At 42.5% G+C, this 15,397-nt stretch overlaps 1 protein-coding gene and 1 long non-coding RNA gene across 7 annotated transcripts in view; one reads left to right on the forward strand and one right to left on the reverse strand.

Annotated features, from left to right (window-relative positions):
* septin9b (septin 9b) overlaps positions 1-15,397 on the reverse strand; it is a 74,020-nt gene that overhangs the window by 14,268 nt on the left and 44,355 nt on the right. For 4 of the 6 annotated variants that reach the window (XM_070854843.1, XM_070854835.1, XM_070854827.1 and 1 more), the window contains one exon: positions 2,717-2,902. In XM_070854843.1, the coding sequence (XP_070710944.1) occupies positions 2,717-2,902 (186 nt within the window). Of the gene's footprint in view, positions 1-2,716; positions 2,903-3,658; positions 3,763-13,425; positions 13,456-15,397 lie in introns of those variants that run through there. The other 2 variants (XM_070854866.1, XM_070854859.1) reach the window with 2 other exon arrangements.
* LOC139222967 (uncharacterized) lies at positions 7,929-15,122 on the forward strand. The gene is made up of 3 exons (XR_011585945.1): positions 7,929-8,009; positions 13,475-13,641; positions 14,951-15,122. It is a non-coding gene; the product is annotated as an uncharacterized lncRNA (long non-coding RNA).

A 15,397-nucleotide genomic window follows, 5' to 3' on the forward strand; every position in this document is an offset into this window, starting at 1 on the left:
TTCTTGCATAAAAGGGACACACACACACACACACACACACACACAAACCCACACCCTCTGTTCACAGCCCCTGTGGGCATGCACTGTGGCGTGTGGAGCGTTGCCAAGCTGCCAGGCCCTCTGTGAGACCCACGGCGGCCTTTTCCACCACTCTCTCCGTCTTTGTCACACACTTGTTCTTTCACACACACTCTACATTCAGTCTACTTCCTTGCATACATTCACCCACTCTGTCTCTCTCTCTCTCACACACACACACATACACTGAGACACCCTGGCTGCCCTCTCCGCGTGGTGGAAATCAAAAGGTCAGCTGGCTGAGGGCAAGGTTTAGGCAAATGCATCTCATAGACGAGACCCCAACAGACAGGGCCAAGACCACAGCTGCTCTAACCTTTCACGTCTTCACTCGCCATCCAAGTGACAAAAAAAAAAGTGCGCTAGTTTTTATATTTTTATTTCTATCCTATATTATCCTGCCAATCTTCACACAACCAGGAATCTAACAAAGTTCAGGCAAAGAAAGCTCACTCTACTGTGTAGAGCAACATTGAGAAAGGGCTGCACACAGTATCACAAACACCTCTACAATCACATGCAGCCCAGTGTCTGGGCCCAGAGTGACAAAGTAAAAGAAAAAGTTTAATAAACCAAAGGGATTGAGAAATTGTTCTCAGGATTTCATGGACCAAGCACAGAAGGCAGGTCATTACTGGCCTTGAGAAACAGGACTCCAGCGAGGTGTCTGTCAACACCTCAACCAGTAGAACTTGATATGTTGCTAGGGTACCTTATATCAAAGCCCCTCTCGCAATCAGAAATCACTTTGTGCAGGTTTTAACTGATCATTGGTCTTTTCTATTTTAAGCTTTGATTGTATTCACTTCCAGCGTGCACCGTGTCAGTGTGTTATTTCACAACACAGTGTCACATAATCTCACAACTCAAGTTTAATTCATCCTCGAGGTGTCGGAGCACTACAAGTGTATACATGTCAGCGTTACGTAGAAATGTGCTGTTGGATACTGTTGCTGCACCAACTTTGTTTATCACCATAAATAAACATTCACTGAGTCACAATGCCACTAATTTCACTAGAACATTGTCAAACACTTTCTCCTCATTCCACAACATCTATAAATCAAAGCGCAACTTGTGACGAAAAGCCTCAGCTCACATGCATCAAATCTATGTTTGTCACACTGAGGTACGTCTCCTCGGACTTGTGCTGACGTACCATATAGGTGTGTGCACAAAACACTTCCCTGCAGGGCCTGAAATCAGACTGATTGCACTCTACAAACTACCACCATTGTGAACCAAACACAAACACCAAGGCTTAAAAATCCAATTGTCATGTAAATGAGGCCTTTCTAGGTATTGTTGTTTGGTAAACTGCATCTCAGTGTGTGAGGACACACACCGTCTTTTCTTGTCTTTCTCTGCAGACAACATGTGCATAGACTTGTTTTTGTTTTATATGTGCCTGCCTTCGTGCATGTACACAGATGCATTCATGGATAATTGTGTACGTGGATCCAAGTGTGCACAGACTTGATGGCGGGAACTAATAGCTACCTAGTGGCTGTGTAGCCGCTCGCTGAAAAAGTGTCAGCTTCAGCTTGTCAGAGTAATCGCCATCATTACGCCACGTTCTCAGCCTGACAGCCTCCTTTTAACCACTCAAGTGTGTGTGTGTGTGTGTGTGTGTGTGTGTTTGTTAGTTGCATCATGGGCACACAAAGAACAGAGCTCATTGGGGAAGGCACCATGCCAGCTGACTCTTACAAGAACAACTGAAGTAAAACCACAAACGCATACAGTTTTTTTACTTCTTTGAGGACACGTTTCATGATAAATGTAATAAAGAAAAAGGGAAAAAAAAGGTATTTTTAAAGTCTGCAAATGAAGCACAGTGTATGGCCCTGTTTTATGTGACAGTGAGAATAAATGTATGCCGAGTCAGCGTGTGTCTGTGCTTCGTTTTGTGCTTCCAAAACTTGAAATGTTGTCTGATCTTTTTTTGCTGAATTCAGTATCGTGTCAATAGTTGTTGTAAACATTTGGAAGCAATTACAGCCTCAAGTCCTCTTGGATACATCTGTGTCAGTTTAGATTTCAAGTCTAACATGAAGCCATAATCAAGCTCAATGTCGAGGTCAGGCTGGATGGGAACAGCTAAGCTAATCTTTACATCACACCAACCTTGACCATTACAAGATATCTTTTTTATATGCAATTATTTAACATTAGAAACACGTTTTCAGCCTTTTACAGTTTCACTCGACCCCACAGTACCTTCTAATGGCAACTCAAGCATAATTAAGTTGTGGTTACATGCAGGCATGTAAAACCACTTAGTTAAGGGAAGGGTAAGATTGTTGGTATGGTTAAGTTTGAGCCTCATCCATCTTGATGTCCACGTTTACTTCTCTCCGTGCTACTACTGGCATTAAATGTTGCCGGTGAGGGTAAATTGCTACTGCAAATTAGCTGCATATGAATGTAATTTGTGGGAGACAAGGTTAGGGTTAACGACACAAAGTAACACCACAAATGCAGGAAAAGTCAAGGGGGCTGAGCACTTTCTGAAGCGACTTTTTTTCCCCTCAAATTGGAGAAAGGAAAAACAGGAGAGCAAATATCCTGCAAATGAACAGTGAAACTGTATTTATCAAATGTTGAGTTAAATGCGTGACGTTTACGTCAGACTCACCGACAACCATGATGTTGAGCTCAAAGCCCTGCTTCATGGCCTTCCTCCTCATCTGCTCCAGGATGGCGTCGATGCCCACGTAGCTGAAGTCACTCCCATGGGGCTTCTCCCCCTTACCTTGTGGGTTGGGGTGGTGGGGCTTGGCGGATTCAGACATGTTGCTGTGGCTCAGATTGACCTCTGACCCTGAGAAGATGCACATTAAAAAAAGAAAAAGAGATGTTCATGTATGTTTTAGATCTCTGTGTTATGATTTCAGGTTTAACAAACACGTACAAAGCATGATTCGTATGCAGTTAAGTGTGCAAAGTGTACAGAGTGCTAATAAAAACGTACGCAGTGATTTTAACTTGAATTTCTGTCGTGATTAATATAGGTTTTTGCAGATGATGCACAATGAATTCAATGTGAAGACTGTAGAAGATACTGATCTCAGTAGTTCATTTCCTGTGTGAAACAGGATACACCAGACTTAAAAACTCACATTTATGAGCACGCACCTTCCTACAAGACAGCACTGAAAGGTGATAATCTGCCAAAAACCCAACAGGGAAACAAATGTGCACACATGTGCAGATGTGCATGCACACTTAAAATAACAAGGTAAACCTTCCCCTAACTGTTGGATGAATAATTTTAGTTTTCCCAGTGGTCCTTATTCCAGTGCATACACTCAACTGTAAAAGTAACCAATAAATCATAATGGAGCCGGCACACATCTGCGAACTGCATAAATTTTGACTAGAAGCCACTTTGTGTTAGCAGCACAGTCTACAAGACAAACCCTGACTTTCCAGAAATAAATGAAGTTGAAGTTCATACCAAAGATAAAAGTACATCTGCAAATTAGAGGTGAATTTCATAAAAATTAAAGTATATCTGAGGACAAAATGGACAGACCTTGTTGGGAGAGAACGGTCCCAACTGCAAATCACGGCTTACCTCACTTTAAGGAGGATCAGTCGCTAGAAGATGCAGGCTGCGTGCCAAGGAACCGCTGCAACAAGCAAACTGAAACCAAGCCCAAATGTTATCTGCTAGTATGTGCTTGCAGCAGCGGAGACTGACACTTCTTAATGTAGGAGGAGACAACATTTCCTGTGCTGTGACAGAAACTTGTGGTATTGTCTGTGTGAGGTTTGCAGTCACAGCCACTACAAACCACAGGCACATATACCTGAAGCTTAATGGAGACAGCCATCCTGACTATATCTTTATCTCTCTGTGGGTGAGCAGCCTGCACACACACACACAGGTACAATATAGCTGTAGCAGTTTAGGCACATGTTACTTTTCTCAAATAGAAAAGAGACCGAAGCATCTGTAAGTCTTTTGCTGAAAAATCTGGAGGCCTTGTTGCCTTTTTGCGACAATGTGCCTGTTGGTTATATGGTCATAAATTAAGCACAAGCAACACAGGAACATTCTCTGATATGTAACTCTCTTGCTCAGACTTTTACCTTCTTGGGCCCATAAATGGATTGACAGCATGAGATGAAGGTACAGGAGATAATGGGAAGTTGTAAAAGATGTCATCTTGCCAAGAGTATCAATTTTCTACTTTTTACTACAACTATGAAGCACAGACTTTCCACAAGAAAAAAAAAAGCCCTTCTCTGGCTCTCTGTGAGTTTGTCCTGAGAAAAGTGTTGCTAATAACCACCTTGTGCAGCCCTTTTAGCATCTTAATTTAAGGGCAAAGCTGGGGCCTGTCAGACAGAGAACACACACAGACATTTATATAGGGAGGTTGAAAGTGCATCTGAAAAGATTCAGACATAACCACCTCTAAATTAAGCAATGTGAATGAATCTGCATGCACCCTGTGACCAGAACCTTCTACACTTATACATCATACATGTGCACCAACATGTGTGATGTTAGTGAACATCAACATGCACACCTTGAAAATCCAAAGTCATGGGAGTATTAATGAGTCAGCTGAATATCTCTGTGAACTCAGTACCCTCCTCAAAGCAGGAAAAGTACCACACCTTCATAGGTCTCCATAGTATCCATCTGTCTGGCCAACTTTTCAATTCTCTAATGGTTAACTGATAAACTGTGCTGTGATACCACATGCAGCTTGGCCAAAACCCAATAAACCCATTGCTAAAATCTTGGGAAAATAAGAAAAATCCACCCCTCAGTGCACATCAGACAATAAATGGCCGCTATACAAGGTTTTCCTTTGCACAATAATTTCCACAACCAAACAGGCAATTTCCCATTATTCAAGGACATTCATTTTATCAGTAAAAAAAGCAATCCTGACATTCAGGAGTAAAGTTCAGTCCTTGTTGTAATGTGAACCTTCTGTTAATACCTCATCACTGTGGGCTAGAGCTGATTTAGTGCTGCGGTGCTGTCCTCAAGTAACCCGACACAGAAATGCGGCATCTTGGAAGCGATACAATAATCCTGAGGTATTTGGATCGATTTATCTTTAGCCTGTGAGATGTGTTTGCAAATGTTTGCACAGTGTCACAAAGCGTTATTTGGCTAACCCCGCACTGAGCTCGGTTACACTGAGACCGATTGCATCAGTGGTCTCTTGAGTGACAGGACGCAGATTAGCTCTAATGACATACTCCAGGTCTGCAGCCAAACTCCCTCCTGGGCACCGTGACCATGCCAGCCCTGGGCCATCTGCTGGCTTACATGGCCACTCTCTAAGAATAGACAAACAGTCACACTCCAGCAGAGGCGTAGTAACAAGAACTGGCAAATGCAAGCCACACACAAACACATGCAATGCAAAAAGGAAGAACAAAACGGCAGAGCCAGTTATTCAGCCTGACAACCAACTTGCTGCTTTGATATTCTCTTCTCTTTTTCATATAGTCTAGCTGTGCACTTTAATTTTCTCAGGGCTAAGGCTGAGTTGGCCTTTAGCAATCATCTTTCGCCATGTTTTTTACATCGTCATTCATGTACAGGAGTGACAGTTCTGCCATTTGCATCCACAGCAGCCTCACAAGTGTATCTTCATGAGTCAGATCTGAGTCATGGAGCGCTATGATGTTCCACAAAGACAGCCTTAATAACCTTTGCAACAGCGAACTGCATTTCTGGATGAGTAACCCGATTACCACCGAGCAGAGACATACAGTGTGATTCAGAGCACGATGCAGCGGCCTCAGCCGTTGAATACAAACTGCTCTCAAATGAGATGGCGCAAAATAGAAATAATGTCTCAGACGTGTGAGACTTCACTGGAATAAAATTCCTTAGAGGGGCTGTTTTTTTTTTTTTTTTATTCAACCAAAGCCAAAAAAAAGCCACAGTGAGCCAGTGGGGTGCGTAGCTCATTCAAATTAGATATATGGGAATCAGACATTTGCAGAGGCTCAAACAGGTGCATCAATGAACCTTAACTGACCCCTAACTGAGAAACCACATCAAACTGTTTGGCTTGCGTTAATCTCCCTTCATCAATACTAAGTCTCGAAAAGAAAACAGCTTTATTAAACTACAAACAGATGTTATGTGCGATGATCGCTTCCATTAGATACGCTAGGCAGGATTGTTTTCGCCCAGTGACACGCAAAAGCGGCACTTTAGGATTAGCTGATCTGAGAGCTTTGTTTAATGAATGCAGGGGAGTTCAGGCTTTTTCTGTGCATGAATGGACAGATCCCATCAAAGAGACGACTCCAGTCCTTTATCTTATAGCTGAATTGGGGCTGTTTCGCGTTTTGTCGTTGGCATTTGTACACGTATCCTTACTGTACTGAAGATGGCATTGTTTGTTCTTGCTCTGCAGTTGTCACTGTGCGTACATGTGCTAGTATTTCACTCATACAGTGCTCTATGAAAAATTCATTTCTGTCACATCTGTATTACGGTAAAAGTTTGGTTTCCTGTTTGTCACTGAGGGCCTCGCAGCAGACAAAACCACAGCATTTACATCTGCACTAAAAATGTTTGCACCTTAAAGGGGTACTCCATGAATTTCAGTTTGGTGGTCACAAGGAGAACGCGGATCTTGAGAAAACAACTGTATGATGTTTTCAGAGGCATATTGTCAGATCTGAGAATATAACCCTGATGATTTCATCCCTTGTGACCATCCCTATAGCTGCACATAAACTGCACAAATCTCTCAGAAGTAACCATTACTAGGTAGGACAGAAGTGATAAACTGCACAGCCTTGAAGTGAGAGAGTACTCAACTGGATTTCTTGGAACACATCATAGCAAAATACAACAGGATTTTATTTTGTTGATCCTGAATGCCAGCATAACTCAGAAGAGCCTCAAAAAACGAAAAAAAAAAAAGCACAGGCAGGATTCTTGTCTGGCCTCAACCTTCACAGAAAAGTAATACATCACATTAATATTTCAAAAAGTACGTAACATGTTAACATTTAGCTGACAGATATCAACAACCTGTGTCCTGAAGAATCAAACCCACTTTGTTCCTTCCTCAAACTGACATGTAATCTAATCCTCCTGGAAAAGTAACATCAAGTCTTCCCCCTTCCATCAGATACAATTTTCAACTTTGCTGTTACAGAGAGTCTCCTTCCCACTCCAGCCTCACACATAACTCAACACTCCCCTCTCAAGCCCTTCATTAAAATCCCATCAGGCACATCACATCCAACCCTACATTTAATATTCACTGACTGAAACTTGAATGTGCCAATACCAGAAACAAAGCCTTCATTGTCTTCCTGTAAGCCTTCAGAAAACCAAAGAAATCCAGTTTCCTTCGATCCACAAGCGCCACTTCACCACTTTTCAGCCTGCTTTAAATTATGTGACAAAGTAGGATTCTGTATGTTATTGTTAAACTCCAGCCCTGACAATATCAGCATTTTCAACACGGAAAACACGGGCTGAAGGAGGCACAGACAAAAAGAAATCAATAAAATGATTTATGGCATGCGCAACATGTAATTAGTGCAGATGAGCCAAACTGTTTAAATTGTGTGGTTGATGCCTGACGCTCTACACGAGGAACTGGTCTATGTGGGAGGATTTTATAGTTGACCAAAATTTGTTTTCAGCTCTGGATTCTGGATCCGTTCATCTCACCAATTTTGCTTACAGTTTTAATGCGCATGCTGTGCTCAGGCTGAGGTTTTGCATCCTCCTCTGCAATGAATTGTTTGGAAAATTCCTGCTGCTGTCATGCAGGAAAACAGTTGAAAGGAAACAAGGAGACCTCAACAATAATGGACTGTTTTCTTGTGTTTTCTGGGTCAGGCGCATTGAACTTTGGTGAATTGAGACAAGATGCCAAATCACTGATCAAATGAAGGGATTCAGACTTAACAAAGCAGAGGTTTGATTTAATTTTTGATTAAATCTACCAAACTTCACATTATGGCCAAAATGTTATTCCTAAAGTAGGCCTGTACTGAGGACACGACGCCCCTGAAGGTTTTTTTCAGGTCTGGTGGGTCATGAGCAACATTTTTTACTATAAATTAAACATTTTAACTTCTAGCGAACAGTACTATCGATAAATAGTGGGACACCCAAATCTCGATTATTACTTTTTAAAGATAACTTACTGATAAAGCATTTTTATGACTTTCTATATCACCACACTACAATTCAAATGTAGTTTTCTAGCGATTCCTGCAGCCGACAAGGTACTTGGCTTTCTTTCCCTCGCTGCCTTCAGCCTGTAAGCATATGTTTGAAAGCTGTCCAGTCACTCCTTAGGGGTTTGTGCTTCGGGAAAAGAGGGTATCATGTCTGTTCTTCCACTCACACACCATTACTGACAGCTTTTAAACACCGTCTGCTATCTGGAAGCTCTGTTATGTTTTTAAAAACATGGTTCCCATGAGGTGTAACCCCTGAATCTCTGCTCCGGTGCAGCTCAGTTGTATATTTCCCTTTCCTGAGTGCACCTGTGTGTGTCTATGGAAGTTTGTTTCTCCGTTACTGTCCTCCATTTCTCGATCTTTCCTTTTTAAACCGGAGATGACATTTCCACTGGCCCTTTGGTGGCTCCCTCTAAAAAAGAAGATCGTTAAGTTTTATGCCTGCTGCTGTCTGGCTGAGATGGATGGAGGGCCCAGAGAGTTGAAGGCAGCACAAAAGTTGACTGGCAGTCTTAAGTGTGTCATATGAATACAGGATTAGCGTATGCACAATTTAATATCATCTAACAATTTTATGGAGTAGTTTTATGAGTGTGGTCGCGTGAAGAATTCGCTTTTTGACTCTCAAATGAGAAACATACAGTCTCGTCTTGGGACACATTTCACCACTCTTTCCTTTTATTTTCAAATTAAACACTAATTTAGCTGCAAATTAAATCCAATACATTTAATGGTATGTAATTTGAAACAACAATGGCTCCCCCCCCCCCAACTGTTTTCTGTAATAGAGAGGCTGTAGGTGTCTTAAACACACAGTGTATGTGAGTGCAGCACTGGCATGATTTGCTCTAATCTGAGACTAAAGTTCAGCTAGTAAAAGCTCTATGTTATATCAACAAGTCATTTGAGCAAATGCTTTTTTTTTTTTTTACAATTTTAATTTACCATTTTGATATAAAACACCATTTGTAAAATAAGCCCCAATATTGAACATATACTACACTTGGGGAGGCAGTAGGACAAAATAATGCAAAAACAACTTTGAAGCAATCGTTAACCACAAATGCAGCTATACTGGTGAGCCATATTAGGTTGGATTCCATTTAGCAGCATGTATAAGCTACTGAGACCTGTCACTTTTTGATGTGTATGTGTTCAAAGTAAAGACAAGACATTGAACCCTCTGTGCCCACATCACAGGTGCACCAGGCAAAGACGTCTCAAAGTCTTAATGTCAGGGGAAAGTCAAAATAATGACGACATGGGCAACTTTAAAACTGTCCAAAAGGATATGATACTACATTCTGGCAATGCTACTGTCATGATTAACTGTGTTAGCTGAGAATTTCCTTTTCCCTTAAAGTTCCCTTTCCAAGAGGTGTTAATATTATATTTATTTTTGCCAAACCACATTTCCACAGTCTTTCTTAAGACTTCTCTATGAAAGCATTTCCCAGTGTTTGCCTGGCTTCTGTGTCAAGAATATGCATGTTTTTTAAAGAGCACAGGCCGCTGGCTTAATGCTATACTGCTTTCTGTTTGAGCGCGATAACATGATGGTGTATTTACATTAGGTAGTGACAGAGTGAGGTCGACAGAAGGTAGCTGGGAGGATAGAGGAGGTTCTCGTTAGGTTGTAGTGTACATCTAAGAGGAAATCCCTCTCACTCAATCCCTCGTCCGTACTTTGAAACCAAAGGAAACCGCTGCTTAAAAATCCTGACGTGTTTCTCCATCAAGACAACTCTCTGCCTCGTAAGACGATGAGTTTCGGTGAGGCCCGATGGCGGCTACAGCCGACACAAACAGTCATCTGCACTTCAGAAAAGGTCTGAAGAATGCTGCAGGCCCACTTCATCTTTCCGCCTTGTCACTCGTGTCGGCCCACTGAGAATATGACCCCCTGGCCTAACGCGGAGCAAAGCAGATGGTGTTGCCCTGTGTTGAAATACAGCTCTCTATACGGAAACTTCTGGTGGTGTAGATAATGACCTGTCTGAGAACACCTCGAAAAGATTGAAAGAGTGACAAGAGATGGAGAGAAAGAGCTGTAGGAGGCGGGTGATGCAAAGGGCATGACCAGGGAGAGATGGGAAGAGAGATAAATACTACAATAACAGTGGCGGGCTGAAAAACACAACACGAGTATGCACAGTTTGGATCGATGGCTGTAAGCAGAGACTTAGAAAAAAAAAAAGAAAGCAAAGCCCAACACAGCAGGGCAGTCATTGTGGTGCTGAGTACAATTGTAAGAGCCTGCTGTTCTGGGCAACTCTCAGTACTGTAGGTTAACTGGCCACAGCCGTAACTCAAAGCCTCAAAAATTTCTGAGAAACATGGAAGGGAAACAAGGAGGGTCCAGCCGCAAACCCATCCACAGCTGCAGTAGGGGAACTGGCACGGGGTAAAGGACAAACAGAGTCCGTGTTGCTGTAAATCACACAAGCACCAAGTATGAAGTGGGAAAGGGGCCAGCTGGTTTTAGTATTTCAGCACTAGACGGTGCATAGAGCTTAATGAGAGGAAATGAGAAGCATCACTGTTCAGAGCTGACTTCTGCACTGTTTTTTCTCCGTGTCGCACCAGTAAGCTGTCCATGAAACGTATCACTAATTTGGTCCCTTTGTAAGTTCACCATTTTACTGTACTTTACTTTACAACTAAGTCTATGGATCCAGCTGTGAAGAGAGACTAGAAGAAACGCAAGAGATGCATGAAGAGTGTTCCGCATGTGGCCTAAGATGCCGCTATTTCAAAACTGAAGGATTATTTGTTCAATTCATTCTGTAGTGATCATTTTACAAAATGAAAAGATGTATTTTTATAACATTTTTAACGCTGGAGACTGACTCTAATGCTGATAATCGTCTGGTGTTTGTTCAAGCAAGAGCTAAAATTTTTCAATTATCATCCCAGAATGAAAAACGTTGTGACGGATGACCCATAATGCCTTGAGGCATGATACTGCCACAGCGCTGTAGATGAGAGCAGCACGATCCTCCACCCCTCCTTCGCTGGCAGGCGCACAACCTGTCACCTCTGACAGGACATGACATGTCCGACTTCCTCTCCTCTGTGACACGTGAAACAGAAAACATCCTCCCACTGCGGGCTACTAGTAGACCACTTTCGACTATTAACTGCTGTATTTTGCAAAAAACAATCCTGCTAGTTCATCATTTTCTTTTTCAGTGAGCTGATGAAGGAAACCAAATAGAGCAACATCACATCAAAACTTCTATCTTCACTTGCTGATGGAGCAGGAAAAGACAAGACCAAATGAGATTCTATACACATGGATACAATTAGCTAAATGACTATGAAGACGGACTGACGTGGGAAAGAATATTTTCACACAAACAGTCTGGTTGTTTACTGTAAAACATGTTCATGCTTCTCTTCCTCTGAGCTCTGTTGCCTCCAGGGCAAATTCTTTGGTCAAAAACACGGGCCTGAAGTGCACTGAACTGCCCAACATGATGGGAACAGTAGGTTAATTTTACACAGGGGTGGACTTCCCCTTGAAGGGTCGGGTTTGATCTTTGCACCTGCAGCACAAAATGTCTTCTTGACATTTAAGGTTTCTTCTGGCAGGACGAGGCTGATAATGATATCAGCAAGAAAAAAAACCCGTCTGTGTGTGTGTATTTATTTTATGCTGCTGATTCCGAACAATCCTAATGAAGTGTTTATCTGAGGTTGATTGAATTATTTATTATCAGCAAGCTAATGCGGTTAGCAAAAAGCAAACAGTGGCTGAGTGGCTTTAACTGGTGCCTATTGTGAAGCTTATTGCAATAATGCTTTATGTAAATCAGATATGAGGCATCATGAGGAACATGCCGTAATTAAATAAGCATTGTGTGCTAAGCTCCAGCACACTGACACTGTAGGCTCACTACTGTGGGAAAATAAATCCAAATTAATTTCTTAATACGATAATTCTCTGTGTTGTGACTTGGTCATGGTGACTTTTGGGTATCAGCCAAGTGCATTTTATCTGTGCAGTAGTCTCAACATATGCAGATACAATATGGCTGGAAGGGGCAAAGCAAGGACATCTACAACATATCTGGTAATACCTCCACAGGACTAATCTTCTTTCCATTGTTTTCAGGTATGATTTGATTGGGTTTTCTGGGTGCAGCATCCAACAAAGCAACTATTCAGCCGCCATATTGCAAACTGGGCAAAAGCCTACCATGTGATGCACTGAAAACATGATAGCTAATATTTCAAAAGATCTGCTGGCCTCCGGGGCACAAAATTATATCCAAGTGACTAACCACAGCCTAATTTTCTTCCCACCAGAAGCAACTGACAAGAGTTAGAAGAAGAGAGGAGTTCTCACAATTCCCTGTGGACGAGTGAAACTCAAACTGAAAATATGACCTGTTCGGCTCTTCAACTCTCCTTGAACTTGGCAACAAACTCTCTGAGGAGCAGACACGGGGGATTGTCAAAATTAAATCACGTCAAAACAGCTTGGCTCCATCAGTGCCCGGCTAATCCACTGCACTGGATCAAAGTCAGGCTGGAAACTCTGTCTGATGTGACGAGAGCTGAGGCTAAAGGAGAGAACATGACTAGAGACGGCCCTGGAGACCGGAGAGCTTAAAAAGAGTAATAAAGGGCTATCTTGATTGGTCAACACTCTGCCCCATTATGGCAGATTGATTATCCATGCATGCTCCAGAGCTGAGGACACAATGGGAGGGAAAGGGAGAAAGAAAAGGAGAGGGGAGGAGGAGAGTGTGTGAGGTGGGGGTGAAGAGTGGTAGTGCTCACCCCCCAAACTCTCCCTGATGGCTGAACAATGGGAAAGGGAAAGGATAGAGAGAGAAAAATAAAAGAAGTGAAAAAGTACAAGTCCTGTGCACTAAATTAAGGGTTTTCTTCAGATTTCCTGCCAAATACACTCTCACTCTCCATCTCACAGCCTTAAAACTTCATTTTCACACAGCACACACGAGACACCTGGCAAACTAACTTTGACACCAACAGCTTCAGACCAACCCATCTCTGCCCCCTTCTGTCTCTCTCCCCCGGATCCCTTCTCCTCTTTATCTCGTTTCTTCGAAATCCTTCACGGCTCTCCCTGATAGACAGAAAAGCACACGGCAAACATAAGAACCAACAACTCACCAAGCCCTTTCCTCTCCTTCTCTTCTCCCTCTTCCTCTCTCAATCACAGCTCCAGCTGGTGAGGCTGGACTGCTGCTGCTGCTCCCCTGGCCACGCCCACGGCTCAGTCATGTGACCGACATCCCAAGTGGCCGGGAAGGCATTCGGCAGCCACACCCCTCATTCAGAGAAAGTGAATGGAGAACATTGTGGATACAGCAGGCTATCTCAAACCATGTGCGATTAAGTAAACCCACTAGAGGAAAAGCTCTCGGTGTGCATGTGTGTGCAGTTTAATCAAAATGAAAGACAGTGAGAGAGCGTGTTTATGGCAAAATACAGGACCATTTATTTTCATTATTTTCTCAGTGTGTGTGTGTTTATGTGTTTAGTGCGTGTGTGTGTGTGTGTCTGCAGAAGACAAGAGGCAATATCTGTCTTGTGTGTCTTTGTGTGTCCATCTGCTCTCTCCCTCCGCCTGCTTTGTTTCACAGAGGAGGGTATCAGATGTGGTTGACTCATGACCGAGTTTAGAAAAGACAAAACATCCTTGGAGGCATAGTTTGGTATTTAAGGAAATCCACTTTTTCATTTTCTTGCTGGAAGTTAGATCAGAAGATTGGTGCCATCCTCATATCTGTGTGCGCTAAATATGAAGCTACAGCCTGAAGACAGCTAGCTTAGCTTAGTTTAGCATAAAGACTGGAAGCAGCTGGTAACAGTTAGCCTAGCTCTGTGCAATAGAAAAATCATTAATTAATGACAGATTTACAGGGGATTATGTGCTGGACTCTTTCTTGGCCAAGTGTCGTGATGTCCTGGGGTCTCTGCTGGTTGCTTAGCAACCCCACTGATGAAAAAATCCCTGGACTTTACGTTTGGAGAGACCCGAGCTCGCCATTTTTGTTCTTTAAGCGATGCTAAGCTAACCATCTCCAGGCTGTAGCTTTATATTTAAGGGGCAGACATGACAAGTGGTGTCAATATTCTCACCTACCTCTCACTAAATAAATAGTGATATGATACCATGGGCATATAGTCAAACTATTCCCTTAAGAGAGCTCCCGAATAAAAGCGAAATGTGGCCGATTGTCATGGATGGCTTTACATTCTCTGTGCTGCTGTTGCGTTTTCGCTCTTCTCTTTTTTTAATTTCTTCATTTTGTCGCGCTGGCCTGCCACCACTCAGCTCAGAAATACGAGATACTCTTGTAACTACAACTTGAGTGAATCAAGATGAAGTCGATATTGGCTGCAAAACAGATGAAAGTGGCTCCAAAACCCAAATGTTCTTTGGAAATATGCATTGCTCTGATGTGCTTCCTGTGTCCCAGATCACCCACAACAGAGAGCTTCACAGATTTATCACAGCCAACCCACTGACTGCAAAACACTAAAAGTACGACATGAGAAAAGATGTTTTCTAAGAATAGCTTTTATGATTAAAGAAAGGTTCTGGCTGCAAATGGATTTGATCTTGACCAACTGGAGTGATTAATTTGTTCCTTTGTTGATATGGCTCAACTTTTTTTCCATCAGCACACAGACTGGAGGCCTGAGAGAGGTTTTCATCACACTCAGCAGAAAATACTTCCTTCCTGTCAAAGCCGAGCTGCATGTCACAGTTGGCTGTGTGGTTTCGTTCTGAATGTAAATGTACAGAGGCATGAATGCAACTATCTGTGTATTTATATCAGGTAATCTGTGCTGCACACTGTTGGAACACCTTGACACTATTGCAGCCAGTTTCCATTTTCAAATCATGCATTTGACTTGATTTAACACTGAATAATTTTACACATACATTGATTTTACACAATTAACAACAAGCACAACCGGATCTGTGGGACACGTTTCTTTGACTCTGTGAACATCAACAGACATCCACAACCTCTTGGCTCCACAATTTAAACATTTTGATGGGGTTTGGTTCAGTTTCAGCTATCTAGCTTGTCAATGCTAGCAGGGTTATTGATAGATTCACTGCAGCAAT

This window comes from Pempheris klunzingeri, chromosome 3, assembly GCF_042242105.1.
Source record: "Pempheris klunzingeri isolate RE-2024b chromosome 3, fPemKlu1.hap1, whole genome shotgun sequence".
NCBI lineage: Eukaryota > Metazoa > Chordata > Actinopteri > Acropomatiformes > Pempheridae > Pempheris > Pempheris klunzingeri.